Genomic DNA, 27,430 nt, shown 5'->3' on the forward strand with positions numbered 1-27,430 from the left:
GCGAGCCGAACATTTCCTTTTCAAATCCTGTTTGTTTTTTAGCAGAAAAGGACAGACTTGCTTGCTCATCATGGCCGGATCCAACTGGACTTGCAGTCTCTCTGCTATGCATGAGTGGGAGGTAAGTTTCGGGTAATACATGCAAATATATTTGCTTTTTTTGCCTGGTGTTAGACGAGAAGATCAATACCACAGCATACAGACACGAGAGTGGTATCCATCTGGTCGTCTAACTCTCAGCAAGAAAGTAAAACAAGTCAAACTATTCCTCTTTGTTAAGATATATTATCAATATATCATAAACTATTATAGCAAATCAACTACGAATACATTATTGTAGTTGTTTAAATGTATATTAACCATATTCTGCGATTAGTATACAGAGCGTTTGAATACAGTAAATGAGTTGAACTATTCTTCAAATGCATATTTGATATTTCTCAGTCCCCAGATTATGAGCCGTCGCTTCCTGTTTCAGAGAAGTCCAACCCCCTGACGCGTCACATGGACCGGGCCTCGACCAATTGTATCGTGAGGATGCTGCAGGCCTGTGACGCCCAGATGTTTCAGGACGAGACGGGAGACACCTACCAGGTACAGGTGTTCAGATGTGACCAACCTTTAGTCAGATTATGATCTTTTAAGGAACTGATTGTTTGGATGTCTTTATTTATTTTTTTTAGAGGCTTTTGAGCAAACAAGTGGTGGAAACGTTGACGGAGGTTGCAAAGAAAGTGGAGCACATTCTCAAGGTATCTGTTCCTGTGTCTGTGTGTCTGTTGCTCAGTCAGGTGTGTTGTTAAAGTGTGTCTTCTCTTTCTTAACAGGATCCTCGGGACAGTCTCATTGTACTGAGTGGCTGTGGGACTTCTGGTCGACTGGCTTTCCTCATCACGGTAAGAGATGAAAATGTGATTTAATAAGGAAGCAAACAATTTGTTTAAGCATTGAAATTGATATCGTACAAGCCAGACCCCGGCAGTGATATCAGGTCAATGTCCCTTCATGAAATCACGTGTTTAAATCTATCTTTTTTTAATGGGGTAAATCACTTCCTGTGTGGTTTTGTTGCTCGTGTGTATTGTTAGTCGTCTTTCAACAGAGCGCTGCGGGAGCTGGACCGGAGCGCCGTCTATTCCTACACTATCGCAGGAGGAGACAAGTATGTTGTTGTTTTGTTCCACTGATACACAACGTGTATGACCAGTGGTTTTGAGGAAATAACAATCTTACACTCACAAATGAAAGCCATAAACACATTTAGCTTTAGCTTATGAATGGCAAATGTTAGCTAACGTAAGCAAGAAAATCTTAGCTAACGTTGGATGCAACTGAAGAGGGTAATTAGGCCATACAACTAATGTAGCATTAGCTTAGGGTGGCTAATGTTAGCGAGTGTAAGCACTACACTTAGCAACCAATATTATAGTTTAAGTGTCATTAACTGGTCCTTTTGCTTTTGTTTATGAAAATGTTCTAATGTTCTTGTACTAATGCACTGTTACAATAGCACAACTTGTTCTGTACTGCAGTGTTATGCAACACTATCTAGCTAATATTTGCTAACATTAGCCACCATAAGCTACCAGTTATACAAGTAAGGCTACAGTAACCCCAAAGTATATTTAATTGAACAAGCCTGTGTTTTATTGCTAAGGAATTAAACTTTTCAAATGTAAGAGGAAGAATGTATAATTTCTTTATTGAAGAGTTAACTTTTAACATGTTTAAAAGAAATGTCTGTCTTTCCCAGAGCTCTGCTATCCTCCCAAGAAGCTCCTGAAGATGACCCCAAACTGGGCGTGCTCAATCTGAAGAAGGTTGTGTGTGTGTCTGTGTGTGTGTGTGTGTGTCTGTGTGTGTGTTTGTGTGTGAATATGGTAGATTTTTTAACGTATTTCATCACCGCATGTTTTCCCTGCCCTGCAGGTCTGTGAGGGACAGAAGCGTGTAGTGTTCATTGGTATTTCCTGTGGATTATCTGTAAGTCACGCCAATTATTTGCAACCTGAACTCTGTGTTGTTCATGGGATCTTTCAAGCATGCAGATAATTTATGCTTTTTTTGTCTTCTATTCAACATCCGGCTGCCTACAGGCCCCGTTTGTTGCGGGTCAGCTGGACTTCTGCCTGCAGCACCCTGAGGTGTACACTCCTGTACTGATTGGCTTCAACCCTCCAGATCAGGCCAGGTATGTGCACTAATGTCATGACATTAAAATGTTAGAAAAGAAGGGATAATGTTGTGAAATCTTTTTTTTAAATTTTTGACATCCAAAATGTTCAATGTGTCAGGAATGAGCACATTCCCGGCTGCACCTTCACCTTTCTCAGCGTGGTGCGAAGGATGCAGGAGCTCGCCAAACGCCAGAAGGCCTTCCTCGTCAACCCAGCGGTTGGGGTGAGAACCTCGGCTTGTGCTCTTTGCGTGAGAGAGACAGCGGCGCGTGTCTGTGCTCAGACGGCGTGTGAATGTGTGTTCAGCCAGAAGCCGTCAGCGGCTCGTCCAGGATGAAGGGAGCCAGCGCCACCAAGATCCTCCTGGAAGTCGTCCTGTCTGCTGCTCACGCCGCCGCCTTCGCAGACGCACCCATCACCCCCAGGTGAGCGCGTGGAAGTACGCAGAGAACCTCTCGTCTCGTAACCGATACATTTAAATGCGTGCCGGGTTCCAAACACCTGAGTATCACAATGATCCAAAGTTAGCTCCTTTGTATTTCTCTCCAACAGGGGCATCCTGCAGGACATGAGAGCATACGAGAAAACTCTGGAGACCACCTACGCCCAGAGAGAGGGGATAGGCGCTCTGCTGGAGGCAGCCGGACAGAGGTGAAAATCCGTCACTGTAACCTTGAATTTTACCCATCTTGTGATTTGGGATTCAGAGCCTCATCCTGGCTCTTCAGCTGCCAGTTTCCAAGCCCCATTCTTCCCGAAAAAGCTGAAATACAAAGCACTTTCATGATTGCAAGGTGGAAACGTGTCCGAGTCGCTGTAGGATAACGCCATTTTGCATGCTGGATTAGCTTTCCTCTCGTGAGCCGGACAATTCTGCCTAAAACGTATACAATGACAACACTTGTGGTACTCGTTGTCGGAGATTTGACCCATTTAAAAGCCAACCATCTGCCGCTCTGTTGTGTTTCAGCTTGCGACGGGGCAGGCGCGTGTGTTACCTGGGCTGGGGGCCCCTGGCCACGCTGGGCCTCATCGACGCCAGCGAGTGTGTCCCCACGTTTGGAGCAGGTGAGGAGTCTGACGCGTCAGCGGTGGTACAATGCTGAACCAGAATGAACACGTTTTTCTTCCTGTGGGATTATATTGTGCATAATTTGGCATGAAGGAAACAATCTGTGGTTAGTGATCAGAGGCGATGCGTTTTTTTTCATCAGGTTTGCTTTTATATCTTTATGATATGTATCCTTTGTGTGTGTGTTTGTGTGTGAGAGGCCTCGAAGATGTTCGGGGCTTCATCAGTGGAGGATACAGAGAGCTGAACAACAATGAGGGTCCACTGGTATGTGAATGGGAACAATGGATTGAGATCTCTGGAAAACACAATAGAGTTCACGAATAAGTAATTACTGTCCAGAAACACAGGATAAAAAGGCCGGAGATTGAACATTTCTCTGACTCACAGTAGTGCTGTCAGTAGCTTGCCGACTCCGGACATGAAGCTTTCTGTTTTGGTCTACGGCTGTTAAGAAATCCTCACACGGCCTTACAAAGTATTAATATGACTGAAATCCAGTGTAATCCAATTAAAATGAAATCCAGCTCTCATTTTGCAGTGTGCGATGACACATCTGTCCCCGCCGTATCTGACTTTTTAGATTAACCCAGAGCAGGATTAGCATGTACCTGCTTTGTGAAACCCAGTAGGACTTCTCTGTTTTCAATGAATCAGCTTAAGTCTTCATTACACTGCTGGGTGGGCTTCATTCATTCGAGAATTTGGTTTCTTGAAATGTGCAAAGTAAAAAAAAAGACTCACAAAGAACTCAAATGTATTCAATAGTACGCAGTGTATACTTTAATGTTTTTCTGTCCTTGAGGGTCCTGACTTCTGCATCGCACACGAGGATTTCTCGCGTCTGGTCCTGCCCTCTCTCGACGACCGGGACGTCGTTCTTCTTCTCTACACGCACTCCGGTGAGACAGCGTTCTTTTTGTTTTGGATTACGTCCATTTCACACGTCGACATCGCGTTTCCTGACGCCGTCTCTCCGCAGACGATGTCAGCGGCGTGGCGGAGCTGGCGCGCACAGTGAGAGGAAAGACGTGCAACCTCCACGCTGTTTATCATCAAGTCGATGGAGACACCGCGGCTGCTGTCCAACAAGTGAGTGAGTGACTGTCTGTCTGTCTTCATTATCTGGATGAATGGATGAACAACGTTACAACGCAGTAACACAGAGTGCATCTATTCATCCAGCTAATAAAATGAACATGTTTTTTTTCGCAGGATGACATCGACAAGCTGTGTTTATCTTCACTAAAATTCACTTGGCAGTCACCTGCTGCAGGGATCTCACTGCACATGGTACAGTAGCACACACACTTACACACACACACACACACACACACACACACACACACACACACACACACACACACACACACACACACACACACACACACACATTGATCCAGTGACTCATTGGAGCATGTTGAATAACAGTTCTGCCTCATTTACTCTTTTCCTTTGTCTCTCACACTCCTTCAGCAGAGCTGTAAAACTCATTTAGCCTTCATCGATTTTCAATTTTTCTTATTTCTCGTGTTTTTTAAATCTTAATTTTGCTTTCGTGGATCTCTCTCTCTCTCTCTCTCTCTCTCTCTCTCTCTCTCTCTCTCTCTCTCTCTCTCTCTCTCTCTCTCTCTCTCTCTCTCTCTCTCTCTCTCTCTTTCTCTCTCTCTCTCTCTCTCTCTCTCTCTCTCTCTCTCTCAGCAGTGGGAGCTGTCCACGAAGCTGCTGCTGAACGCCGTGAGCACCGGCGCTCACGTCTTGAAGGGGAAGATCTACCAGAACCACATGGTGGACGTGCAGGTCACCAACAGCAAGCTGTACTGCAGAGCCACTCGTCTGCTCCAGGTGTGTACAGAGGAACTGGATTCAAACCCGATTGCTGAACCAAAAACGAGGCGTAGTTAGATTTTGGCGCCCTTTCTGACAAGGTACTGTGATCACATTTTGGTGGATAAAAACATCCCACGCTTAATAATAATAAAACCATTCAAAATAGATATTTAATGAAATCAAAAGTGTTGTCTCCTTTTTCTCTGTGCAAGTTTCTCCTTTGCGTGTTTGGTCTATTCATGTGTTGCCATGGAAACAGCTTCATATTGTGCTCACATGTTGTATTTAACTGAAAACACACGAGGGACACTCCACGAGACAGAGCAACGCGGTCACGCGACGATGCAGCGCTTGTTGTGCAAACCGCCTGTGGGCTGCAGTTAAACGCTGACAGACGTCTCCTCCTGCTTCCAGAGGCTGTCCGGCTGTCCGGCGCCGCGGTGCGAGGAGGCGCTCCTGAAGGCCGTGTACCGGGTGGACGAGCTGACGGCGGCCATCGCAGCCTCTGACGTCCGGGCGCACACGCGCGCCGCCAGAAGCAGCGCCGGGGTGAGGAGGCGGCGCGGCGCCTAAAGAGGAACGTATGGATGTGGAGGCTTGTTACATCTTGTGTGTGTGTGTGTGTGTGTGTGTGTGTGTGTGAGTAGGCGGTCCCTCTGGCTTTGGTCTGTTTGCTGACCGGGCGCTCTCTCCTGGAGGCGGAGACTCATTTGAAGCAGCAGCCGACCGTGCGGGAGGCCGTGGAGGCGTGCCTGTTGTAATCGACGAGACGTGACGTCAACACACACACACGCACACACACACGCACACCATCCCTCTATTCCCCCTCCACAGGGAGGTCAAAGGTCAGCAGATGGACTGACGTCGACCATGTTTAATGTAACTATGACACTGGAGCCATAATTGGTTATTGCCCCAAAACAAGAGTTAGAATTTTGCCACCTGGAGGCCTTAAATGCAACACCATGTTGTACCACTAGAGGGCAGACTTCCACACAAGCATAATAATCACCTGCAAACGCTTCAATCATGTACAAGATGTTAGAATACACTGTGTCTAAACAAAATATGTAACATGTCAGAATAAAACTTAAATTTTATACACTTTTTCAGCGACTGGCATAATTATCACACGGCTGACTTGTGTTAAAACGTCTATAAATGATACTTTGCTATGAAGCCCCCTCCTCCCTTCCCCTGCGTGCTGTGACAGTGTTCTGCAGGTGCAAGCTCTACCATATCGGTCCATGTGATGGATGTAAGTCAGCCTCAATCCCTCCGTGGCTCAGCACACACTCGCAGGTACTGGATTAGCGTGACACCTGTGTATCTTTGGAGCGGTTGAGCAGCTTTGCAGACCTTTGGAGTTGAGCCGAGCGCGCATCAGAGAGCACAATCAATCTCGGGGGTTCGCGCCCCGCGTCAGGAACGCCACAACCTTTCATTCCTGTGCACTTATTTATTCACATCAACATGATCACAGTCGTCTGTTTGAAGTACACGATGTTCACTTGGTGATGTCACAGGCCGACAGACCGAGAGCAGCGTAGGCACACACTCACACACTCGGTATTACACACAGGAGGATTTTGTGAGTTCGGGAGTGGAGGTCAGCTCACCTGGCAGGTTAAACAAGAGAATACTTTGTTTTTTTTAAGTATATATTTTTAGCATTTTTTAACAAGCAGATTTGATCCATTCCAGCTATTTTAACAACCTCTGTGATTCTGCAGGAGAGCCACGACCAGAGAGACAGACAGAGGCTATTAGGAGACAAAAGACCTCCTCACGATCGACCATTCTCTGTTTCCGTCGATCCGCCGCCATGTAACCATGGCTACAGTAAGGCATCAGCTTCACGCTGCCGCTTCGCTCTGCTGGTCATGCAAACGCACACCTCTTGTATTTACGCAGCAGAGAAAGAGTTTAACCTGAAGTTCAGACGCTTGCCTCAGAGACGCTCCCTTTTTTCATAACTTCAAACCTGGGAATCAAACTCACGTACAATTATCGGACTACGTAAATATAATGAGGTATAATTGCTGTATTTACATTTTATCAAAGCTACTAAAATACAGTTTGCAATATAGAAAGACATTTTTTTCTGTCCATTTTGGGGTTTTAAAGTGATCCCAAAATAACTTTACAGTACAGCTCAAGCACCAGGCTAGCTGTCCCCTCCGTTTCCAGTCTTTGTGCTAAGCTAAGCTAACCTGGCTTTAGCTTCATGCTTGGCACACGGACCCGCGAGTGGTATCGATCCTCTTGGCCTCGCTCTCGGTAAAACAAAAGCCAACACTACTCAAAAATGTCACACTTTCCGGTAATCGGGTTACATCACAGATCTTTAGTCGATTTAAAAACAGCGAGCTTCCCTACGGACGACAGACTTAAGCTGGTCGTTAAGTAACAGCTACAGGAGATGACCTCCCAAACCCCAGAGAATGAAACAAGACCAAGAAAATAGACTAGGAATTGAACTGATAGCATCAACACACTGGATCTGTCAAACAGTACAGAAACAGGTCGTTAACATCTAGCTGATCTCTGAGGTACTTCATGGCTATATCATTCAATAAATCAATTAACTTCTTTTTTTTGTTTCAAAAATATACCTCCTTCATACGCATCCAGTACATAGATAGACGTATCCCTTTGTACGTACACTTAACTTAAAAAATATACAAATATCATGAGACAGGATACGGTGGTGGTTTCAAGAGTCTACGCCGGATCTGAAAAGATAAAGTGCTTCGAGTGTTGCAGTGTTACTTCCTTCTACCAGTGTGGTCGCTGACAGAGCGAGGCCGCCGATAGTCCGGGTTAAAAGTCATCCAGGTCGTCGTCGGCCTCTTTGGGTTTGCGGCGTTGGACCCTTCCCGGCGAGCGGCTCCTCCTCCCCGACCCTGTGCCGCCGCCCGATCCGCCGGCGGCCATTTTGGGCACTTCTATGACGTTCACCGGATGATGGCGCGCGCCCGGGTCGACGTCCTCCAGGGAGCCGGGCTGGGACTCCACGGATGTCCTGGTGAACTGATGGAGGAGAGCGCCGTCCTTCCTCTTGCTCGCCACTTCTTCCTCGGGCGGGAACTCTTCGACGGCGTCCTCCTCCCCCGCGGCGCCGGCCGCCTCGCAGCTCGAGTCTTCGACGCTGGTGTCGCTCGGGCGTTTGCCGTCGGTGTCCGAGTCTTCGCCGTCGGCCTCCTCTCCCTCGGTCGCGGTCACAACGTGGCCCTGAAGGTCCAACGCGACAACAGAAAATCATCTCTGAGCTGTTGTTTAGAATAAATTGGGTAATGAAGTAATTTAAGCTACACATTACATCGCCAAAGCATCGACAGATTATGAGACAACAGGCCCAACAGGGATTTTGTAGTAATTTAGTGTCTTTTTTAGGGTCGTTCTGCATCTCTTTGTAGTGATTAATGTCTTTTTGGAGTACTTTTATGTCTTTTTGGAGTACTTTTGTGTCTTATTGTAAATATTTTGTATTTGTTTTGAGTCTGTTTGAGCTAATTGCGTTAGTGTTTTGTTCATTTATTGTGGTTTTATACTTCTTTGTGGTTATTTTGCATCTCTTCGTGGTCCAGTGACAAGTAGGTACTGGCCTGTGCCCGGTTTACTCATCCATCCATGAGCAAAAGTACTATCTTGTAATAAAACGAGTGTCAGTCAACCCGACAGGCTGCAGTAAGTCAGTGAAGGTTTTGTTAGTCAACAGACTGCGATGACGACAACAGCAGAATCCATCAGATGAAGCGCTGCGTCGCTGCCCAACACAACAGATTTGTTCGGTCCTTCTAATTGGATAGCGAGATTATCTTTTCCCTCGGGCTTAGAATTAGTGCTCAGGCCGCAGTAGGTCAGATTCCTCTTTGAGGTGCAGTCGACTTTAACCCGGCGGTCATGTTCAGGTGTGGTGTTTAAATAAAGTCGGTGCTAAAATTGGTATTCAAAACTAGAACGTCATTCATTCTTGTGAGGTCATATTGTGTGTTGAGACTTTTTTTTTTAACTTTTAGGAAAATGATCACAAAAAATATCATTAAATGATATGGAGTCTGAACCTTTTTGAGAGATTCTAATTAGAATTTGAATTGGTTTTTAGTTAGATAATATGAATATAATATGTTGTTGTTTCTATATAACATATGAATAAGACCACAGCTTTGTTATATCATCATTCATTATCCATTTAAATAGATTTGTTTATCAAAATGTCCTCATATCTGCTTGCACTACAGTATTATGTGATATAAACAATGTATTAAGTTTATCTGTTGCCTATAAACTGTGTTTGTGCTAAACTACGGCAAGCACATAAGGTCAAAGTTAAGGCAGAATGTAATTTGATTCATCCTACCTTCGAAGAGGCGCTTTCCTCCTCTTCTCCCTGTTCTTCACTCTCTCCTCCCTTTTCCTCCTCAGCCGAGGCGCTGTCGTCTCCCTCCCCGAACTCCTCCACCACCGCGGAGTCGTCTTTTATTGCAGCGTTATCGTCCTCTGTTTCCCCGGACCGCTCTTCTCCTCCGCTTTCCCTGCCTGTCGTTTCTTCTTCTTCTTCTTCCTTAAATTCAGACACCTCACACTCTTCCACCTCTGCCTCACCCTCCTCTTTTTCAGTGGTCTCTCCTTCACCTTCTGCTGCCTCTTTGTCACTCTCTTCCTCCCCTGTCCCTGTCTCCCCCTCTCCCTCTCCTGTGTTGTCGCTAGTTTCCTCAGCCTCGTCTTCTTCTGCTGTTTCCTCCTCTCCCTCTTCATTTACAGCACACTGGCAAAGGCATTCTACCTCCTCTTCCTCACCATTTTCTGACATCTCCTCCTCTCCTGCTTCCTCCCCACCTGTTTCTCCCTGCTCCTCATCACCTGCACTACTTTCCTCCTTTTCATCTTCTACCTCCTCTTTTCCTGCCTCATCTCCATCCTCTTCTTTCCCCAATTCCTCATCTTCCTCTCGAATCGTCTCCTCTAAAACAATGGGAGCTTTGATATCCTCTTTCGTTTCCTCCTCCTCCTCCTCCTCCTCTTCCTCCCGCAGTACCTCTAAACTCCTCCCCTCCTCCTCTGTAATATTGCTATCCCCTTCTGCAGGTTGTGCGGGCGCAGCTGCAGGCGCAGGGCTTTTCTTCAGCTGCAATATCTTAAGGAGGTCAAACTCCATCATCACTGGTACGTCGGCCGCAAGCGGGTTCGCTTTAACAGGCCGGGCGGCCATTTTCTTAAGGACACAAGCGTCACAGGGGCAGTACTCGTCGTCGCTCCGCTGGTCGCTGAACTCGCCCGGCGTCTCTTCGTCGCACAGGGACTCGGCGGTTATCAAGGACTGTTTTTTCATGACCTGAAAATTAATCAAACGTTACCTTTCTGTCTGTCACAGATCGATTCAAAGGGGATTTTGGTGAATTTACCTTTAGTATCCGACGCCTGTTCTCCGTCATGGTGGACTCCCTGGAGAGGTTCCCTTTCTGCGGCGGCCGAGGCATCCTCCCTCCTTTGCCGGCGCGACCCTGAATCTTCCTCACCTCGCACTCGACGCTGCTCTGGATGCGTCGGCTCACCTCGTCCCTCAGCTCGCCGATCATGGTGTCCAGCATCAGGCTGTCATCCAGGTCCCAGCGGACCTTGAACTCCGCCACGGCGCTGACGTAGTGGCTCATGAACTGCTTCTCCAGCTTCTTGAGGAGCTGCAGGACCCAGCCCGGATCGGGGTCTTGCGATCGTCTTTTGGACAAGGGTGATCGCAGGACGGTCGGGGGCGTGGCAGAGCTGGAGTCATCCGGCGTCTCTCGTTCGGTATCGGTGGGGGAACTCTTGTCCGACGACGAGGGCTTGTCCGGACTCGGGATGACTGTACTTTGGATGTCGCTCTGCACCGGTTCCTCTCCGACAAGCTTCTCCGCTCCTTCATCCTCTATTGCTTTGCTTTGCGTCGGTTCACCTCCAGGCTGGTTTCCATTCTCCTTCCCTGATCCGCCGGAGCCGCTGCTCATTCCCACCCCGGACGAGGACCTCGGCGGAGACACCTGCTCTGTGCCAATGTCCTTAGCGCCCATGGCCTCCACTTTCTCAGTGTTCCTGGGTTCAGTGAGCCAGAGGGACTGAAGGATGGTCATAATGCCCTCATGGTGCTCGTCCTTCTTTGGGTCAAATCCAGGGCTCATTGCCGGCTCAATGAGCTGGAGCTGGGCCAAACAGTCCAAGAGACCCCTGGCCGACGTGCTCAGTCTACGCCCATAAACTGGAGACACCTACAGGAGACGGCAGAGAACGTGTTATTGCGCTGTTGATGAGATACATTAACTATATTGTAAATAAATAGCTGTTTGATGCAGCCTACATAATGTGATTATAATCCATCGACATGGATCATTGGCTTACCTCTGGCAGGCTGCGGCATCGACCCATAGAGGAGCCCAGGAGGACTTTCATCACCGCGGCTGAAGAACACATGTTCCTGGGCAGGGGGTCAGTGCTCAACAACAGGGTTTTGGGTTTAACTGCATCGCCTGGAGCCGGACCTGAACTCTGCTCCTCCTTCGCTGTGTCACAACCAACTCCCTCCTCTTTCTCTTCTCCCTCCGCTGTCTCCTGCTCCTCAACTTTCTCCGGACCCTCCCCCTCCTCCTTTGCTTCCTCCTCTCCGGGTTTCTCTTCCACCACGTCCTCGTGCGGCTCATCGCCAAGCGCCAGCAGACTACTGTTTGCGGGAATGCTCCGCAGCCAGTCGCTGACGACCTCATTGGGGGAAGCGTTGGGCAGACATGCAGGCGACAGCTCCAGCTCCTCCAGATCCGTCCGGTCCCTGCTGGACTTTGCACTGGTTTTACTGGCCTTGGATTGCCGACTTTGTGGCCGCGCAGCAGCCATGGTTTCCTTCAGCATGTCGGCGGCGGACAGAGAGTGAGCCAGGGTGCTCTCGCTATGTGTCTCCACTTTGCTGCCTGTTCTGGGGTTGTGGACGGGACAGGGGCTTGAGGATTTGACGTCTTTCTTTTGGGATCTGGACGTTTTGACACTGCCACTGGATTTGGCCTTGTGATCTTTGACTGAATCCTCTCCTTTGCTCTTCTCTGACGCTTTAATGGTTGACCCTGATTGAGCCGAAGCGGCCGAACCAGGCCTGAGACCACAGGGACTCTTGTCGTCTGACATGTCCTTTTTCCCGTCGGCCTTGCTTCCTGGTCGGCTGATGGCCTCTCCTGAATTCCCAGCTACATTAGCTTTTTTGGTGCTGGCACTTGCAGAGGATTTGCTCCGAACTTTAGCGCTTGCTAGTGAACCTGCAGATGGCGTCCCGCTGTTGGGCGTGCCCACATTGCTCGTCGATGAAGCAGACCTCACACTTCCCGTTTCAAGGTATTTCCCTGCTTCGATCTGGCTGGCAGGCGTTTGAGCTGCTGCTGCTATGACGCCACAGCTACAAGACGACTTGTGGGACTTGCTGCTTTTGGCTGAAATTGCACTGGCTCCTCTGTCTGTTTGCTCTCCAGCTTCTTCCCCTTTGTGCCGACTCCCTCCTGGCGTTTGGATGGTAGGGATGTCGACTGCTGGCCGATTGAGAACGCTGGACCTTTGAGACACGATGGACTCCGTTTCCTCCCTTTTTTCCTTCATAGAAGACGGCTCTGTGCTGTCCGGGACACGAGGAGTTGGTGTCTTCACTCTGCTCTTTCTCTCAGCGTTTGTGTGAAAGTTGACACTGGACTTGCCACTGTCCGAGTCTGCCGTGTCTTGGTCTTCTGGCAACCCGAGAGAGACCGACCCTGAAGAGTTTCGACTCAGCGGTTGCTCCGTGCCTCCCGATTCTCTCCTCGACCTTTTGGTTGAGGACGACAAGATGCTGGCAGCTCGATCAGAAGCCTGCTCACTTTCCAGCTCCTCATCATCTTGCTTTTTCTCCGCCTCCTTGTCGTCCTTTGCTGAAGCTGCTCCACAGCTGCATTTGGACTTGCCAGACTTTGCAGAGATTGTGGAGTGAACGGACAAGACACTGGGCCCTCTTGTGTCTCCAACATTGGGTTCATGCAACAGCTGCTGCACCGGGGATGCAGCTTTGGGGGACTGTGTCCGCGAGGGACATGCACTCCTGGGTGAGAGCATTTGGCCCTGAGGTTTACTTTGTCGTGCTTTGACTTCCTCAACGTTTTCATCTGTTGTTCCGTTGCGATTGGACTTGCGTGATGAAGTCGATACTTTAGATTTAACGGACGCGGCGCTCTTTGCTCTCGCCGCGCTCTCATTTCCTTCCTCACTGTCCGGTGATTTAACCGTGACGTTTGGGTTTGGTGACACCGGTCTGAGGCTGCTGCTCGACTTGTGAGAAGTGCGGGACCCGACTGATGATTTTGACTTTACAGAGAGGACACTGGCCACCCGGACATTTTCATCAGGCTCCGCTTGTCCATTCGTCTCAGCAGAAGGAATATCCGCTTTATTTGGAGATGCTGTGGTCTGGTTCGACTTCTGTGACTTGGAGGACTTGGCAGAAGTGTGTGATTTCCCCGACATGGCGCTGGGGCTTCTGTCGCCTGTCTTCAACCCGTCTTCGGCTGGAGATTTTGCGCGGCCAGACTTTGCAGAAGAGGCTGACTTAGCAGACGTTACACTTTCAGACCTCTTCTGTTCATCTTCTAGCATCTCATTTTTCTTAGCGTTTGGAGATCCCACGATTTCATCGTTAGACTTGCACGACGTTGAAGACTTGCCCGATCTGCCGGACTTTTGACTCGCTGTTCCAGACTTGGGAGAAAGTGACCTTTCCGGAGCTTTGTTGGACTTATGGGATTTAACAGAAAGATTGGATTTGGCTGATATGGCACTCGCTGCTCGCTCCTCTGCCTCAATTCCTACTTCCTGTCCAGTTGCTTTGGGTTCATCAGCTGGAGATACTGCTCTCGTACAGTGACTGCAAGTGGACCTGTGGGACGTGCCGGACTTTGCTGACACATTTGATTTTGCTGATTTAGCAGACAGGACGCTATCAGGTCTTTGTGCCTCGTCAGGCTTAACAGAAAGTGCGCTGGGAGTTCTTTTAATAGCGTCATCCTCCTTAGTTCTGATCTTGACTGAAGCGTTCGTCTTTGCCGAAGCACCAGATTTAGCTGACAAGGAGCTTTGTGCTCTCTCCCCAGTGTTCTCTCCCTCTGCCTCCTGGCTTGTCTTTATGTCAGCTGTTGCGCTGCAGTTGGATGTGTGAGACCTGCTGGACTTGGCGGACATGTTGGACTGAGCCGAAACAGCACTGGGGCTTCTCCCCTCCTCTTTTTCAGCTGCGCCGCTGCCTTTACAGCCAGACTTGTGCGATCTATTGGACCCGTGACTTGTGGCTGAGATGACACTAGGAGCCCGAACTTCCTCTTTTCCTGCCAAATCGGGATTGGACGTTCTGGACATGGCGCTGGGTGCGCTACCCGTCAGGGCGTTTGATGATGCAGAGCAGCGGTCATTGTTGGTGAGGTTGGACTTGTTAGAGTGCGTTGACGAGGCCGAACCTTCGGAGCCATCATCATCATCATCATCATCATTCTCGCTGCCAATATTTGCAATCTCTTGGCTGGAGAGAGGCGATAAGGGCTTTGGAGAGGTTTGTTTGGAGTGATGGGACTTCTGCGATGCTCTACTGCTTGAACCAGAGTTGTCCCCGCGTTTGCAGCCGCCACAATCAGGACATAGACTGGATGCCTTTGACTGCAGAGAAACTCCTGTGTGACCAGACAACACACTGACAACCCTGTTTACGTCTTCATTCTCATCATCTGCAGCCCCCGCTTCCTCTGTATTTGCCACCAGGGCTTTGCTGGACCTGGACGAGGCTCTGCTGGTTCTGGACTTGGAGCTGGGAGCTCGATCCATCTCCTCCGCTTCGGCTGTTGAATGCGGGTCGGCCGCTCCGCAGTGACTGGAAGAGGCCGCAGATACGGCTCTGCTTCCTGCCTCGCCGTCACCCTCCTTGTGCTCTTCAGAGTGGACAGAACAGGCCGAGACGTTGCTCGTTGGTTCGTCGTGTTGGCGGGTCTGGGAGATCGGGGATGGAGATGATCCGTTGCAATGACAGCACTGTGAGGCGCTGGCCGGCAGGTCATCATCCTGGTCCTCTTTCAGCGATTGAAGGACATGCGAGGAGCTACTGATGGCAGACGGCACACGCTCCTGCTCTTCCTCCATCGTCAGCTCATCCTCGACTGACTGAAGTGGCCGTAGGTCTACTTCACTTCGGCTGCAGCATCGGCTCACTCGGCACACCTCGACGTGGGTTTCTTCCTCCTGCTCCACCTCCACTCTGCGCTCAACCTGCTCCGTCAAAAACATCTCCTCCTGCACCAGATGGCTCCGCTCCGCACCTCCTCCGCCGCTGGAGACCCGCGCTCGACAGCGCACCACCCTCCTGGAATTACACGACGAGGAAGAGCTGGAAGAGTGCGCGTGTCTCGTCACGGTGTGGGTGCGGCTGGATGCATGTGGGGGAGGGATGGGGTGCTTTCTGTGGCTGTGTGCCGGGTTTTCCCACAAGTCGTACTGCTGTTCTGGTCTCTGGTAGCAGCAGGGGCAGTTGTTCCCCTCCAACACACGTTGCGGAGGTTGGCGGGAATAGTCCACACCTTCAGGGTCGAAGGATGCAGAATCGGGGTCAGAGCAGCTCTCTGATTGGCCCTGCTGCAGGTAGTGGGGCTGGGCCTGGCATTCGTTCGTCAGAGATGGGGCTTTTTTAACTTGTGTAGACCACTGCAGGGTCTCGTCGTTGCGGAGGCGAAAACGCACCCTCATCTCCACCGAGAGGCTGCCGTCTTTGTTGACCAGGACCCGCTTCTCAATGTCGTCGTTCATAATGGCCGGTCTGGCGTGGGCGTAGCTGCCGACACCATTGCCGAACGACTTCTCTGAAGACATGGAGAAACGGGTCGAACGGTTTGAGGAATCGGATCGAGGGTGGATGATGCTTTTTTTGGTTTCCAGACCAAAGTTTACTAAACAGAGAGAGAGAGAGACAGAAAAATGTTAATGCACTCTTTTATCTACTTTAGATATCTTGTTGAAATTGAGGTTTGTGTATTGGGTAGTATCCCAGACAAACGTACCATTCTTCTTGCTTTCAGGCCCTTCGCTGTACTCGCTGGCTCTGGACTGAGCTCCATGAGGTGGCGATCTCGCTCCTTGAGCAGCAGGAGATCGGGCCCCATTACCAGGAGTCCTGGGGCCCAGACCGGGAGACCTGCTGCCCAGACCGGGAAGTTTCTCCTCTGAGCTCTTCCTGATAAAGTTCACCAGCACTGGGCTAAAAGCTTCCCGACCGACACACACCAACACACCAGGACAAGTCATGAGGCTTTGCACGTTGTCAATCTGGAAACAAATTCACACAGCGTCAGTTTCCACTGAATTGGGTGTCATCTGCAAAACAAAACACTCAAAATCAGGACCATTAAAAAAAAAACGTTTGTACCCTGCGCCCCTCAGCGGTGTAGAGCTTGCGAACATGAAATTGCATCACTTCGGACACCTCCTCGAGAAAGGCCCTTAGGCTCCTGGTGGACCTCCTGCTGAGCACCACGCTCCTCCTCAGTCCCGGCTCGCTGTTCTTCACCAGCAGGATCCGTCGCTGCCTGTGAGAGGGATGGCCGGGCGGTGTTGCGGTCGAGGACTCGGGCCGCTGGGGCCTCCGGCTGTGATGGTACCAGATGCTCGGACGCTTGCCGGCCAGCTCCATGTCGACCGGCTTCGCCTGGCGCCGGTCAGAGCAGAGGTAGCAGCCGCCGTCCTGGAGCTGCTCCAGCTGCTTGATGGCGTGGGTGCCGCGGGGAGTCGTCACAGTCCGCACGCCAAATGGCAGGGGCACCTGTACATGGACACACACACACGTGTATATCTGGATATCACTTTCTACAATATGGGACCTGGAGTAGAGCTATTGTTGGTGGTTGAAACGGTTAAAGTGCGGTCCAGCTTCAAAAGAAACCTCCCGTCCCACTGACCTTTTGGGAAAGGTCGTCCAGCAGGGCGTCGAAGCATTTGAAGCTGCGCTTGTGGACGGCCATCCTGACGCCCCCGAACTGGCTGTCGCCGCTTTTGTAGAAGGTGAGCCGCTTGGCCGGGCTGCCTGTGGTCAGATGGGCCGGGCGCAAGTTGCAGGGTGGCTGCGGGGGGAGGGGCGAGGCATGTTCACACGGGGGGTGGAGGTCCCACATCTCGGCGCGGACCGAATGCATGCTGGGACCTCACGCACACCTGAGGGACACACAGAGAAGTCGTTGATGCGTCGAATAAAACATTGCAAATGTTCTGAAAAGATTAATTTGACTTTCCAATTTTAGTGTCACATTGACTTTTGTTTAGCTGTTGCCACACTTTGTAATCACACTCACAAGATCAGAACTAATCAGGGTGTTTGACTGAGGATTCAGGCCAGGAGATCCACTAACAGGACTACCTGCTATGTAAGAGTGTTACATATGTCATTTGGCTACAGCAGAGGAAGAATTTTGTACAAAGTCAGCTCCCTATAGAAGCAATATTTTCTCCATTTGATAACCAAAGCGGCAAAAAATAATTGCCGGATTCCATAAAGATTTTGTCACTTTCTCATAATTTTAAATGCATTTGGGACAAAAGATGGATTGGCATTATTATTTTTGAAAGAAAATAGTCACGTAATGTAATATTAAATGCACCAATGTGACGTCTTTATAAAAACAGAGCTTCCTTTAACCTGCTATATTTAGTGGAGCGGCCGAGGACACATCGAGAAATCCTATTTGGAACTTTCTGTCCTGCTTCTGAGCAGCTTTCGTAACGTACAGTATGTTTTATTACGGGACTCCGGCTCAGAGTGACAGCATTATTCCTTTATTCAATGGAATGATAACGTTGTAAATCATGGCTGAAGACTTTCTATCTCTTATGAAAGAAAAAAGGTGACTGTAATCAGCAGGCTTATAGCGAGGCTCTAAAAGTCCCACAAGGCCGGCCAGGAGGCCAAGTCACTGCTCTGAGCCGACAACACTCAACGTGACGCTCTGCTTCTTAATCCCTCCTCAGCTCCCAGTCTACCAACAAACTTTAGACTTAAAACACTGCCACAAGGCCAGCTGCAAAGTCATCAGCTTCCATGGTGACGCCGATCAAATCGTTTCCAAGCAACAAAACAGCGCTGAAGGAGATGATGTGCGGCTGGACTGAACTAACTGTACTTTCCACAGGTTTGAATTATTTTCCCTGAAGAAGCCGACCTCAAAACATATAGAAGTCACAAGATAATCACATTGAATTACAGTATTAGAAGCCCAGTTTATCTCCTGTTGATACGAGACATAAAAGACACAAAACACCCTTAATAGCACATTAATCAGACATTTCAGATTATAGATCCTCTTTTACTGTCATACATCAACTGTAGAACCATTCTAGATCACCATTTAATATATATTACTTTACCATTAAGCCATTGTCACTATATGTCAAATAAGGAACTATTTGTAACCCCATTCCCCTTTTTAAGACATTCAAACCACTACACAAGAATTTAAGAACTCTCACCACTAATTTGACAACAACTAACACTTTCTATTAGGTGCACTACTCACATATTTAGGAAACATGGTCCAAAGAGACGACAAAAAGCTGTGGGGGAATCTGTCCGTGCCGGGTCTGACCGGTCGAGTCCAAACTAACTGCGAATGTGTGTGTTGGCTACCTCTGACACCTGAGTCACACAGGCTCCACTAAGATGCACAGCAGAGCCCACGTCTCCACCTCTCTCTGAGCAAAATGGCCGCCTAATCAGGTGCTCGGAAGGGGGGCTGAGGGAGGGAGGAGGAGAGGCTAAGGATAGAATTAAAAGCCTGCTTAAGAGACTGTGTGTGTGCGTGTGTGTGTTGCAATGGCGAGGCCAAGACAAGCGACGTTCCTGTGCACGGCCCTGACCCGGAGAGCAGGCAAATGCTAATGTTTCTAATTTGTTATTCAAAGATGGGAGTGCGGAAAACGTTACCGTGGGCAAAATATTACAAACGTCGGCTCGTACGGTGTGTGTGTGTGTGTGTGTGTGTGTGAGGTAACGTGCTGTCAGTTTCTCTCTTCATCTTCTCTGTCCCTCTTTATACGTCTTCCTCACACACACATGGCTGTGGTCGGATTGTAACCAAAGACAATCTGTGTGACAGCGGGGGGGCTCCTGTTTATAAATCACTGATAACCCCAACTGCTCCTATCAAACTGTGTCGAGGCAAATGCTTCTTACAATCACTGGGGGAGTGGGCTACTTAATCTTTTATGCTTTTTCATTTGCGTTAGATCCTGCAAAATGTAATTTTTCCATCTTTCAAGGTGTTTGTTTTGGAAGTAAATCTGGGCCTACAAAATAAAACTTGGACTATTGTCATGAAAAGTCCTTCAAACTTCAGATTCAATCAGAGCAACGTCTCCTGCTGCCGCTCGGGAACTGAAGGCGCTTTGAAACTCAAGTCTTATAACACACAAGAAAGGAGAAAGACTCTCTCAAACCCTTCTACAATACACTCCCCCGCTTCACAGATCTAATGACAGAAACTGAGCAGGTGGGCCTCCGAGAATTCTGGGTAGACAGGAAGTCGGGGATGAGCAGGTTCCTGTGCTGACAGGAGCCGATGGCAGCCGGTCTCTGGGAGACTGTTGGCACTAATGAGTATTCCTTGTGGAGGAATCAAGGAGACACTTTTCTTTTCCCTGTGAATGGGAAGTAAAGTCCTCTCGGTAGCTGACGCGTGATCGGCTCAATCAGCAGGACGGAGGAGGAAAACAAGGGAGAGATTATGATGATGATGATGAAGATGATGTGTGGCCTACTTCAGGAGGTCCACTGACTCTTCTTTGCGCCTCCTCAACGCCTTCTGCCTCTCATCCAATAAGCAGGTATGTGTGACTCACCTCAGAACTGGATCACACACAAATAAACAGAGAATGTGTGTGTTGTGTGTAGTGTGCAACATGGCTATAACATGCCACTACTACCTACATGAATGTGCCCACGCCAGCAGGTTTTATTGGCATGAGTTTAAGTGCGTGGTGTTGAGCCAAAAGGAGTTCGGGGGTACTTACCTTTCATGGACACAAACCGAAAGGAATGATGGGAGATCCTCGGCCGATGATGCATCCGGAGGGAACGTCCAGGTGGATGTTGAGAAAGTCAGGTGGAGTCGCGAGCAGCGCCGCGCGCTCTGTTCTCCGCTAGTTGTCGATGTGAAGGCGCACATTGAGACACGTGTCAAGTCAGCGGTACACAGACCGGAAGTACACTGATTTGGGACTTTCCAAATAAAGGCGTCTCGCCCGCGCGTCTGAGATTTTAAACCTGTTTGAAAGCATTTGACAGACAAATCCAGACCAGTGACCCTAAGTGGCAGACACTTGCTCATGACTCTTTCAAGTATTCATGAAAGGAGTGAGAAGGCTACACAAAGGCTACTTTGGTATAACATTTTGGGATACATTTATCTTGTAGAAAATCATTATTAAAAAAAAACAACAAAAAACTGCAAATTCCCTGAAGTTCAGCATGATTACGAAAAAACACAAATTAATTTGATTAATAAGCAAGAAAGATAATCCAAATTACAGAGGCGTTTACGACTTTTATTTTTTAGATACACTACCGGAAGTGGTGTATTGACATTGCCACCTTGACGTCATGCTCAATCCGCTGTCTTTACATGAGAAAACCAAATCTCCTCCGGTTAATTTCTTGAAAAAATAAAGGAGGAGGAGAATAAAGGGAGGAGGGGGAAGACGAGTGGGCTTCACGTGAAAGAGGATTAGTCCGAGCCCGAAGCCATCTGTAGTCGCGGAAAGATAAACCTTGTTGCATTAAAGCACAGTCGTCAAAGAGTCTCAAACTCCCCAACACCAAGAGAGCAGCGGCGTGTTTAAGGGTAAACCGAGCGCTCCTTTTAGCTTCAGCAGTCTTTGTCAAATCAACCCAAAACAGTCGCCATTAAATCTCTGAAACAACAGACGTCACCTGAACTCTTTTGCCAAACAATTATGTGGTGATATCAATGTTATGGCACGTTTAATTTCTTTTCACGTTTGGTAAAACGACATAAATCCTTTACGTGCGACGTCATCGCGTTAACACGCTCTCCTCCAGGCCCCGCCCACCCACACGTTCGTCTCCAATGGCAACAGAGTGCGTTTCTGTCGCTCGTGGAGGATGGATTCCCTCACTGAGAGTGAAATGGCGCAAATAGCAAGGCAGCAGGTAGGCGCATATTAAATAAACACCGTGAACTTTTTTATTTTTTATTTCATTAACGAGAAGAGCCTCCACATGTTGAAAAGACTTACATAATAGACCCACACATAAAATATCCGACTGAGAGAGCTAGCTAGCTACAGCTAAGATAGATAGCTAAACAATCAGATATCACATTGCTAATTGCTAATTCTTTCCACCGTATAGCCCCTTATTAGGCCATACAACTACTGTATTTCTTGAGAAACTATTATGTCACCAGTCCAGGCCATTAGCTGAGCAAGATAGACAAAGTATATTTACTATATTTGTACTCCATGTAATGCTACTTTATACCTTCCCTCCACTATATTTCGTATTCAAACACTATACTTCACTATATTTAATTGACAGACAGTTATTTTACAGATTAACATACAGCACAATAATATGGCCTCATGTAATCTGATGTGTTTGAACCACACACCTGTAAAAATTGAATGAGACGGATCCCCCAAAGAAACCATTTTAAATACAATAAAAAAACAACACCTAAATAGAATATATGTGTGACTCACCTCACAACTGGATCACAATAGAATTCGTAATGATTCTTTTGCATCAGCAATAACTCAATCATAATCCAGATAACATCAATTTTGTGTCTGTGACAGAGAGAGACTGGCGTGTCGAGGCTCAGCTGCCACTTTTTGTGGCCCGAGTTCGGTGACCAGCGGCGGTGCTTCCACCAGGAGTTTGTGTACGACGTCGCCATGTTTGCCGCGGCCCGAGGCTTCCCCTGGCCCGCCGTGACCTGGGCAGCTGCGGTCGCCAAAAGCATCTTCCCACAGCTGGACGGTCAGGGCAAACAGTGTACTTTACGCAGGCCTTGAAGGTGACACAGGTGCTTCACCTGGAGGTCACGGCCAAGGGCCTTGATCGTGGCCAGCAGAGAGAGAGCATTGTGTTTCCTGAGAGCTTTCATGGTGTTTATAATTAAAACAAGCCACAAAGCACAATTTAGTATCTTATTTTGCTGGGGTTTGGTTTAATTAAACTTATTCTCAGGCTTCTGGACTTCTACCCTTCAGGTCCTGACTTACACGGACTATTGTCCCTGCTACGAGACACGCTGTCTGCTGAGTGTTTACCAAACCTCACCCCTGTCCACCGGCACGAGTTCGCCCAGTTCCTGGCGGACGCCTGCGTCACCCGGCGAAGGCTTTTCCAGGCTGCAGTGAGCAGAGCAACTGACTCTTTCATCACTCGGCTACATTTGGAGGTGCAGTTACCGCCAACACTCTGTCCCCTAGCCGAGGTAATGAAGGCTTTGTAACGACTGACCACACAGCTACAATTAACACATGACCATGTATCTGACGTGTCTGATGTCCATGCGCTGCAGGGCACAGATCTGCATGAGAGGGAGCATCAGCGACACCAAGCCGAGCTCATGTCAGTGTTGCGATAGGAGGAGGTCAGCTGGACAAAGAAGTACAACTCACAAAAAGATTAAAAAACAAGACGTGAAGGCCAGATGCTGGCGAGCCTGAACCTAGAGGCCTCCTTTAATGCTCTGTGACATTCTGCAGCTCCAACTGCAGTGGGCAGTGCCGGCCACACGAGGGCTCCACAACCCCGCTCTTTCCAGTCTCCAGACACAAAAACACACCAGCTGCACACCAAAAAGAGGACAGATGAGAAGTCTGGAGATGCGGTAGGAGCAATTGGAAGAAAAACTTTTTGTGTTGCTTTCTGCAATTTTGGATGTACTCTATTGCCCCATGGTTTGTGGGCTACTGTGCTGGACATTTAAACATTAATTGTAAGATGAATTGTCAAATTACACGAGAATAGACTTGTGATTGGTTGCTGGTTTCATTCAAGTATTTATTTTAAGAACAAAAAAAGTTATTTTCATTTGACAGAAAAGGCTGCAAAGAATAGCATAAATAACATAAATCCTTTTTTAAAACTACATGACAGATAGCCCTTAAAGTACAGCCGCGAGACTGAACTGCTCGCCCTCAATGAACGAAAGGAACCGCCGACGCATCCGTCGATTCAACATTCATAAATATCCAACGCAGAGGACGAAAGCAATGATAAAAATCATAACAGAAATCCAGTAACATAAATATTCAAAGCACCTACGGTAGTTAAAAAGTGAAGTGGCCGTCTGAGGCCATTCTCAAGCTCAAACACTTATTTTCATGCCAGGCGACTACGGTCCAAGCACCTTGAAACTATCTCTAGAGTACCGCTAGCTCGGGTTACCACTCTATAGTACAGCACCTGAGGTAAAGCCTTTCAGTATTCATACAGTACATATTGGTGACCAGCTGGGAGTGAAGCCGGAGCTCAAAGCCAACTGGTTTCAGGATGGCCGCTTTAAGGCAAGCGTTTAGCTGCTACAGACGACGGCTGCCTATCCGCATACTCTCAGATACACAACCTAAATACATAAATACATACAGTACATTCACAGAGAGGACTTGACTCTCTTTGACAGCTCAGTAACGCGGTAATAGTATGCACTTAGCATGCACTTGCATCATATTGGTTTTACATAAAAGCTGGATGGATGGAGAAGAACAGAGATGAGGTGGACAGACGAGGAGGTCTGGAATGGTTTCATGCCTCTGGTAGTGGAGGGTTGCATCTTAGTTTTTAATTTGAATATTCTACATCCTAATCCTCCTGTCTGATTGTTTTGCATTAATTCAACTTTTTAAAGAGTAACACAGAGGAGAGAGACGTCCTCTTAAATCTGCCGTTTCAAATTCACTGTCAAAGAAAGCTTTTTTTTGTATTGAGTTGCAAGAAAAATAAATAAAAGCTACACAAGACTCAGGAGGCTTGTGCGAGCTGGTTGCTCGTAGCGATGTGACTCAGCATGGTCCGCACCAACTCGGAGAGGTCGTACTCGTGCTTCCAGCCCCAGTCCCGCCGCGCCGCGCTGTCCTCCAACGCCATTGGCCAACCGTCCGCTAAAAAACCCGGGAGACAAGGGGAGAGATTTGTAAACTCTGGCCGTAGTGGCGGCAGTAAAGCAGAGATATCTTTACACCCGGCGGTGTTACCTATGGCCTGCCGCACCGGGTCCACGTTGTAAGTGACCTTGAGGTCGGGTAGGGCTTTTTGTATCTCTTGGGTGAGGTCTTGCGGCGTAAAGCTCATGGCGTTGATGTTGTAGGTGCGGCTGAGCAGTGACTCTGCCGGAGCCTCCAGGATCTCCAGAGTGGCCCGGAGACAGTCGTCTGGACGGGAGGAGGTGAAGACGGAGGGAGAGGAGAGAGGCAGAAAAGAGATGAAGCACAAAGAGGCCGGAATGCAGTATGAACATCTTTTGGAAAGTAAAAAACAAGTCAGGCATTACCAATGTACATCATAGGGAGTCGTGTGTCACTGCGCAGGTTGCACTCAAAATCACCGGTCTTCACAGCTGAGTGGAAGATCTGGACCGCGTAGTCTGGGTGATGGAAAGACAGATCAAGATTACGACCAACAACACTCTTCATCCGCACAAACTACGGCCTACTACAATGGCTCGCTCCACCATCTGCACTTCACTTCACCCTTTTCCACCTCCTCACCTGTGGTTCCACCTCCAGGCTGGGAGTCGGCTGAGATGATGCCCGGATACCTGAGACAGCGGAAATCCAGCGCGTACCTGTGATGGTAGTACTGACAGAGGCGTACGCAAAAGCTTTACAAAAACCAAAGATTAAAAAGCAACAGAGCTTCAAGGTATTTGGAAGCAGCGTCTTTTGAGAGTACGCTGCCATGTCTCACCTCGCCCATCAGCTCCGCGTGGACCTTGGACACGCCATAGATGGTGCGCGGCCTCTGCACACACAGCTCGGGGGTCGGGTCCCTGGGCGAGGACGGACCGAAGGCACCGATCGTGCTGGGGACAAACACACGCAGACCATGTTCGGTTGCTATGTCTAATATGTTATGGAGACCTACGAAGAGAGAGAGGCTGCGCATAAGTGTCTGCGTAAGGACGGCTCTAAACGCTGCTGCAACGGTCCTTTTAGGAGCTTCATTAGAGCGGCTCGTCTTCAGGAGTTTCACACAAGTAAGTGCATGTACCTGTGATGTTGACCTCTTTGGCCAGAGCGACGTTGCTCTCGCCCACGGCGGACAGCACAGCCGAGTAGTGAACCAGCCAGCTGATGTTGTTGTTCACCACAATCTCCCTGAGGTTCTTGTAGTCCAGGATGTCTGAGAAGATGAACGGCCCTATGGAGGACAGACGTGCACGTGAAGTTAGAACAGGCGTCTGCGGACACTTTGATATCTGCTCAGCCCAAACGGTACGAAGAACATGATTGAGTGGGAGTTTTTTTTGGTGGTGGAATTTCACACAGTAGGTTACACTGGAATACACACCACTGTGGTAGACATGGTTGGGGGGTTTCCGGATGTCAGAGAGGATCACGTTGTTCTTCCCGAAGCGTCTCCTGAGTGTGAAACACCAACATGGTCATGGGGGACCAATGGAGAAGACTGCGGAGGGTTGGATTTTGTCCTGTCGCCGTGCTCCAACCCTTCACAGCTAAATGCAAACACAAAACTGCTAACTTTGGTAAACATTTGAAATAGGAGCTAATCTCCACACTCCTTACCTCAGCAACTTGGCGAGCCCCACCCCGAGCTGACCAAGCCCTCCTGTCACGACACAAAAGGGAAAAGTAGACTGTGTTTGACTTGATATTATAGAAGGAAACTTGCGGGACCAAAACTAAAACAAACAGATGTAGTGACACAGAGGATGACCAACCAGTGATGAGCACTTTGGGTTGGTCGGTATCGGTGCAGGACAGGGGACGAGCTCTCCCAAAGTGTTGTGAGGATGAGCTGACATGGCGCACTGCAAAGAGCAATCTGGGACCGCTCCCAGCATGCTTCACTGCGCCCCTCAGCGACTGCATCGCCAGCATTGCGCGCCTCCTGCAAACAAGAGTGTGCAATTGCCAGGAACAGTTGCAGGTTTCCTCCATATTACAGCACGTCTGCTGCTGCCATGGTGCACAACAGTAAAGTTGCATCACTGTCACTTAACGTGCTTGTGTCGTCAAGGGCAATATGAGCGTCGGAGCTTAAAGGCAGGAGGCTGACCTTCCAGTTGAAACCCTGATGCACAGAACAGTGTGCACTTTTCTACTCTGTAATATGAACTAAGACTGTATCATTAAATCTGCACATTGTGTGTTTTAAGTAGTCGTACCATTTAGTAAAGACAGACGTGTACACATGCTGGGTATTTACTACGAGGGACAAGAGGAAAAAAGACATCTCTATGTGTAAATGGAGTCTTGTCTAATCCCAACACCTTTCTAAGATTAACTTCTCACAGCCTGCTGCTGACGTGGTCTAAATATAGACTCCTTCACGACCACCCCTATATAATATGGGGCAGTCAGATTAACGTGAAACAACAACCTTCACATGTACAATGATTAAATTACGCAACCTAGCAAGTTAGTAGCCCTGCACTTGCGTGTGTTGTGTATAACGCAATAGTTATTTCAACTACACATGTATCACATGCTGTAATAAATCCCAAAGTTGGCACAGCAGCTGTACTATCTGACTGTGCCGAATTGAGGAAACGGGAAGACGTTTCAGTGGCTGTGTGTTGTTGTTTTGTCCGACTTCGACGTGACCTTCTCGCCGCATACGGCTGGTTAGCCCTGCGCTGCCTGGCCGGTTGTGAAGCGGTAGAAGCCGCTTATGCTAGTAGTCCAGATGACTCTCCGTGAGGTCACACAACGTAACACACTCCCGCTGCTACACGGTAGATATCGGGTATCGCTAGCTTAGCTGTTGTCTAAATGAACCGTCCTGCATGAACTTTAGCTAGCAGAAGCTCTTCTGCTTTACCCGCGCGAGCTAAAGATTAGCCACGCCGGCTGTGAACGGTTACACAACTGCTTAGATAAACACTTGGAGTGATGTGTCATTGTTGTCTTACTTTATTGTGAATCGGGGGAAATGGAGAGACGACTTGGATCTCCTTCAGCAGCCAGTGTTTGTGTTGAAACGTGGAAATAGCCGCGTGGCTGTGCAGAAGGTGCGATGCCCTGTGATTGGCTGACAGCTCGAGAGGCTCGGCTCCAGAGCCCAACTATAACTCCAGCT

The 27,430-nt window shown here is 48.7% G+C and overlaps 4 protein-coding genes across 9 annotated transcripts in view; 2 read left to right on the top strand and 2 right to left on the bottom strand.

The window, feature by feature from the left end:
• Nucleotides 1-9,063, top strand: part of gckr (glucokinase (hexokinase 4) regulator) — an 18,904-nt gene extending 9,841 nt beyond the window's left edge. The window contains exons 4-22 of the mRNA XM_068590481.1: nucleotides 46-121; nucleotides 445-594; nucleotides 684-752; nucleotides 828-896; nucleotides 1,089-1,162; nucleotides 1,754-1,820; nucleotides 1,930-1,983; nucleotides 2,097-2,191; nucleotides 2,295-2,400; nucleotides 2,484-2,602; nucleotides 2,730-2,828; nucleotides 3,148-3,245; nucleotides 3,449-3,516; nucleotides 4,055-4,151; nucleotides 4,232-4,341; nucleotides 4,465-4,542; nucleotides 4,951-5,094; nucleotides 5,494-5,628; nucleotides 5,727-9,063. Of these exons, the coding sequence (XP_068446582.1) occupies nucleotides 46-121; nucleotides 445-594; nucleotides 684-752; nucleotides 828-896; nucleotides 1,089-1,162; nucleotides 1,754-1,820; nucleotides 1,930-1,983; nucleotides 2,097-2,191; nucleotides 2,295-2,400; nucleotides 2,484-2,602; nucleotides 2,730-2,828; nucleotides 3,148-3,245; nucleotides 3,449-3,516; nucleotides 4,055-4,151; nucleotides 4,232-4,341; nucleotides 4,465-4,542; nucleotides 4,951-5,094; nucleotides 5,494-5,628; nucleotides 5,727-5,840 (1,822 nt within the window). The 3' untranslated portion in view covers nucleotides 5,841-9,063. The remainder of the gene's footprint in view (nucleotides 1-45; nucleotides 122-444; nucleotides 595-683; nucleotides 753-827; nucleotides 897-1,088; nucleotides 1,163-1,753; nucleotides 1,821-1,929; nucleotides 1,984-2,096; nucleotides 2,192-2,294; nucleotides 2,401-2,483; nucleotides 2,603-2,729; nucleotides 2,829-3,147; nucleotides 3,246-3,448; nucleotides 3,517-4,054; nucleotides 4,152-4,231; nucleotides 4,342-4,464; nucleotides 4,543-4,950; nucleotides 5,095-5,493; nucleotides 5,629-5,726) is intronic.
• rp1l1a (rp1 like 1a) lies at nucleotides 6,573-20,268 on the bottom strand. Its single transcript, XM_068590487.1, has 8 exons — nucleotides 20,149-20,268; nucleotides 17,049-17,301; nucleotides 16,520-16,912; nucleotides 16,155-16,419; nucleotides 11,458-16,043; nucleotides 10,488-11,327; nucleotides 9,443-10,417; nucleotides 6,573-8,313 (listed from the first exon to the last, which is right to left on the bottom strand). The coding sequence occupies exons 2-8, from the start codon at nucleotides 17,280-17,282 to the stop codon at nucleotides 7,903-7,905; spliced, it is 7,704 nt and encodes a 2,567-aa protein (XP_068446588.1). The 5' UTR covers nucleotides 17,283-17,301; nucleotides 20,149-20,268; the 3' UTR covers nucleotides 6,573-7,902.
• A 951-nt stretch (nucleotides 20,269-21,219) lies between these two features.
• Nucleotides 21,220-27,430, top strand: part of steap3 (STEAP family member 3, metalloreductase) — a 121,900-nt gene continuing 115,689 nt past the window's right edge. For 3 of the 6 annotated variants that reach the window (XM_068590203.1, XM_068590206.1, XM_068590207.1), the window contains exons 1-5: nucleotides 21,220-21,307; nucleotides 21,955-22,138; nucleotides 22,372-22,598; nucleotides 22,686-22,774; nucleotides 22,873-22,997. In XM_068590203.1, coding sequence (XP_068446304.1) covers nucleotides 22,699-22,774; nucleotides 22,873-22,997 — 201 coding nt within the window. In that variant the 5' untranslated portion in view covers nucleotides 21,220-21,307; nucleotides 21,955-22,138; nucleotides 22,372-22,598; nucleotides 22,686-22,698. Of the gene's footprint in view, nucleotides 21,308-21,954; nucleotides 22,267-22,348; nucleotides 22,599-22,685; nucleotides 22,775-22,872; nucleotides 22,998-27,430 lie in introns of all 6 variants that reach the window. The other 3 variants (XM_068590204.1, XM_068590205.1, XM_068590208.1) reach the window with 3 other exon arrangements.
• On the bottom strand, nucleotides 23,155-27,345 carry LOC137793850 (L-threonine 3-dehydrogenase, mitochondrial-like). Its single transcript, XM_068590219.1, has 10 exons — nucleotides 27,264-27,345; nucleotides 26,070-26,239; nucleotides 25,915-25,957; nucleotides 25,679-25,749; nucleotides 25,379-25,528; nucleotides 25,076-25,248; nucleotides 24,877-24,967; nucleotides 24,660-24,752; nucleotides 24,364-24,540; nucleotides 23,155-24,270 (listed from the first exon to the last, which is right to left on the bottom strand). The coding sequence occupies exons 2-10, from the start codon at nucleotides 26,227-26,229 to the stop codon at nucleotides 24,131-24,133; spliced, it is 1,098 nt and encodes a 365-aa protein (XP_068446320.1). The 5' UTR covers nucleotides 26,230-26,239; nucleotides 27,264-27,345; the 3' UTR covers nucleotides 23,155-24,130.

This window comes from Clinocottus analis, unplaced genomic scaffold (genome assembly GCF_023055335.1).
Source record: "Clinocottus analis isolate CAN_PGR_092001 unplaced genomic scaffold, fCliAna1.0.p SCAF_24, whole genome shotgun sequence".
Classification (NCBI taxonomy): Eukaryota; Metazoa; Chordata; class Actinopteri; order Perciformes; family Cottidae; genus Clinocottus; species Clinocottus analis.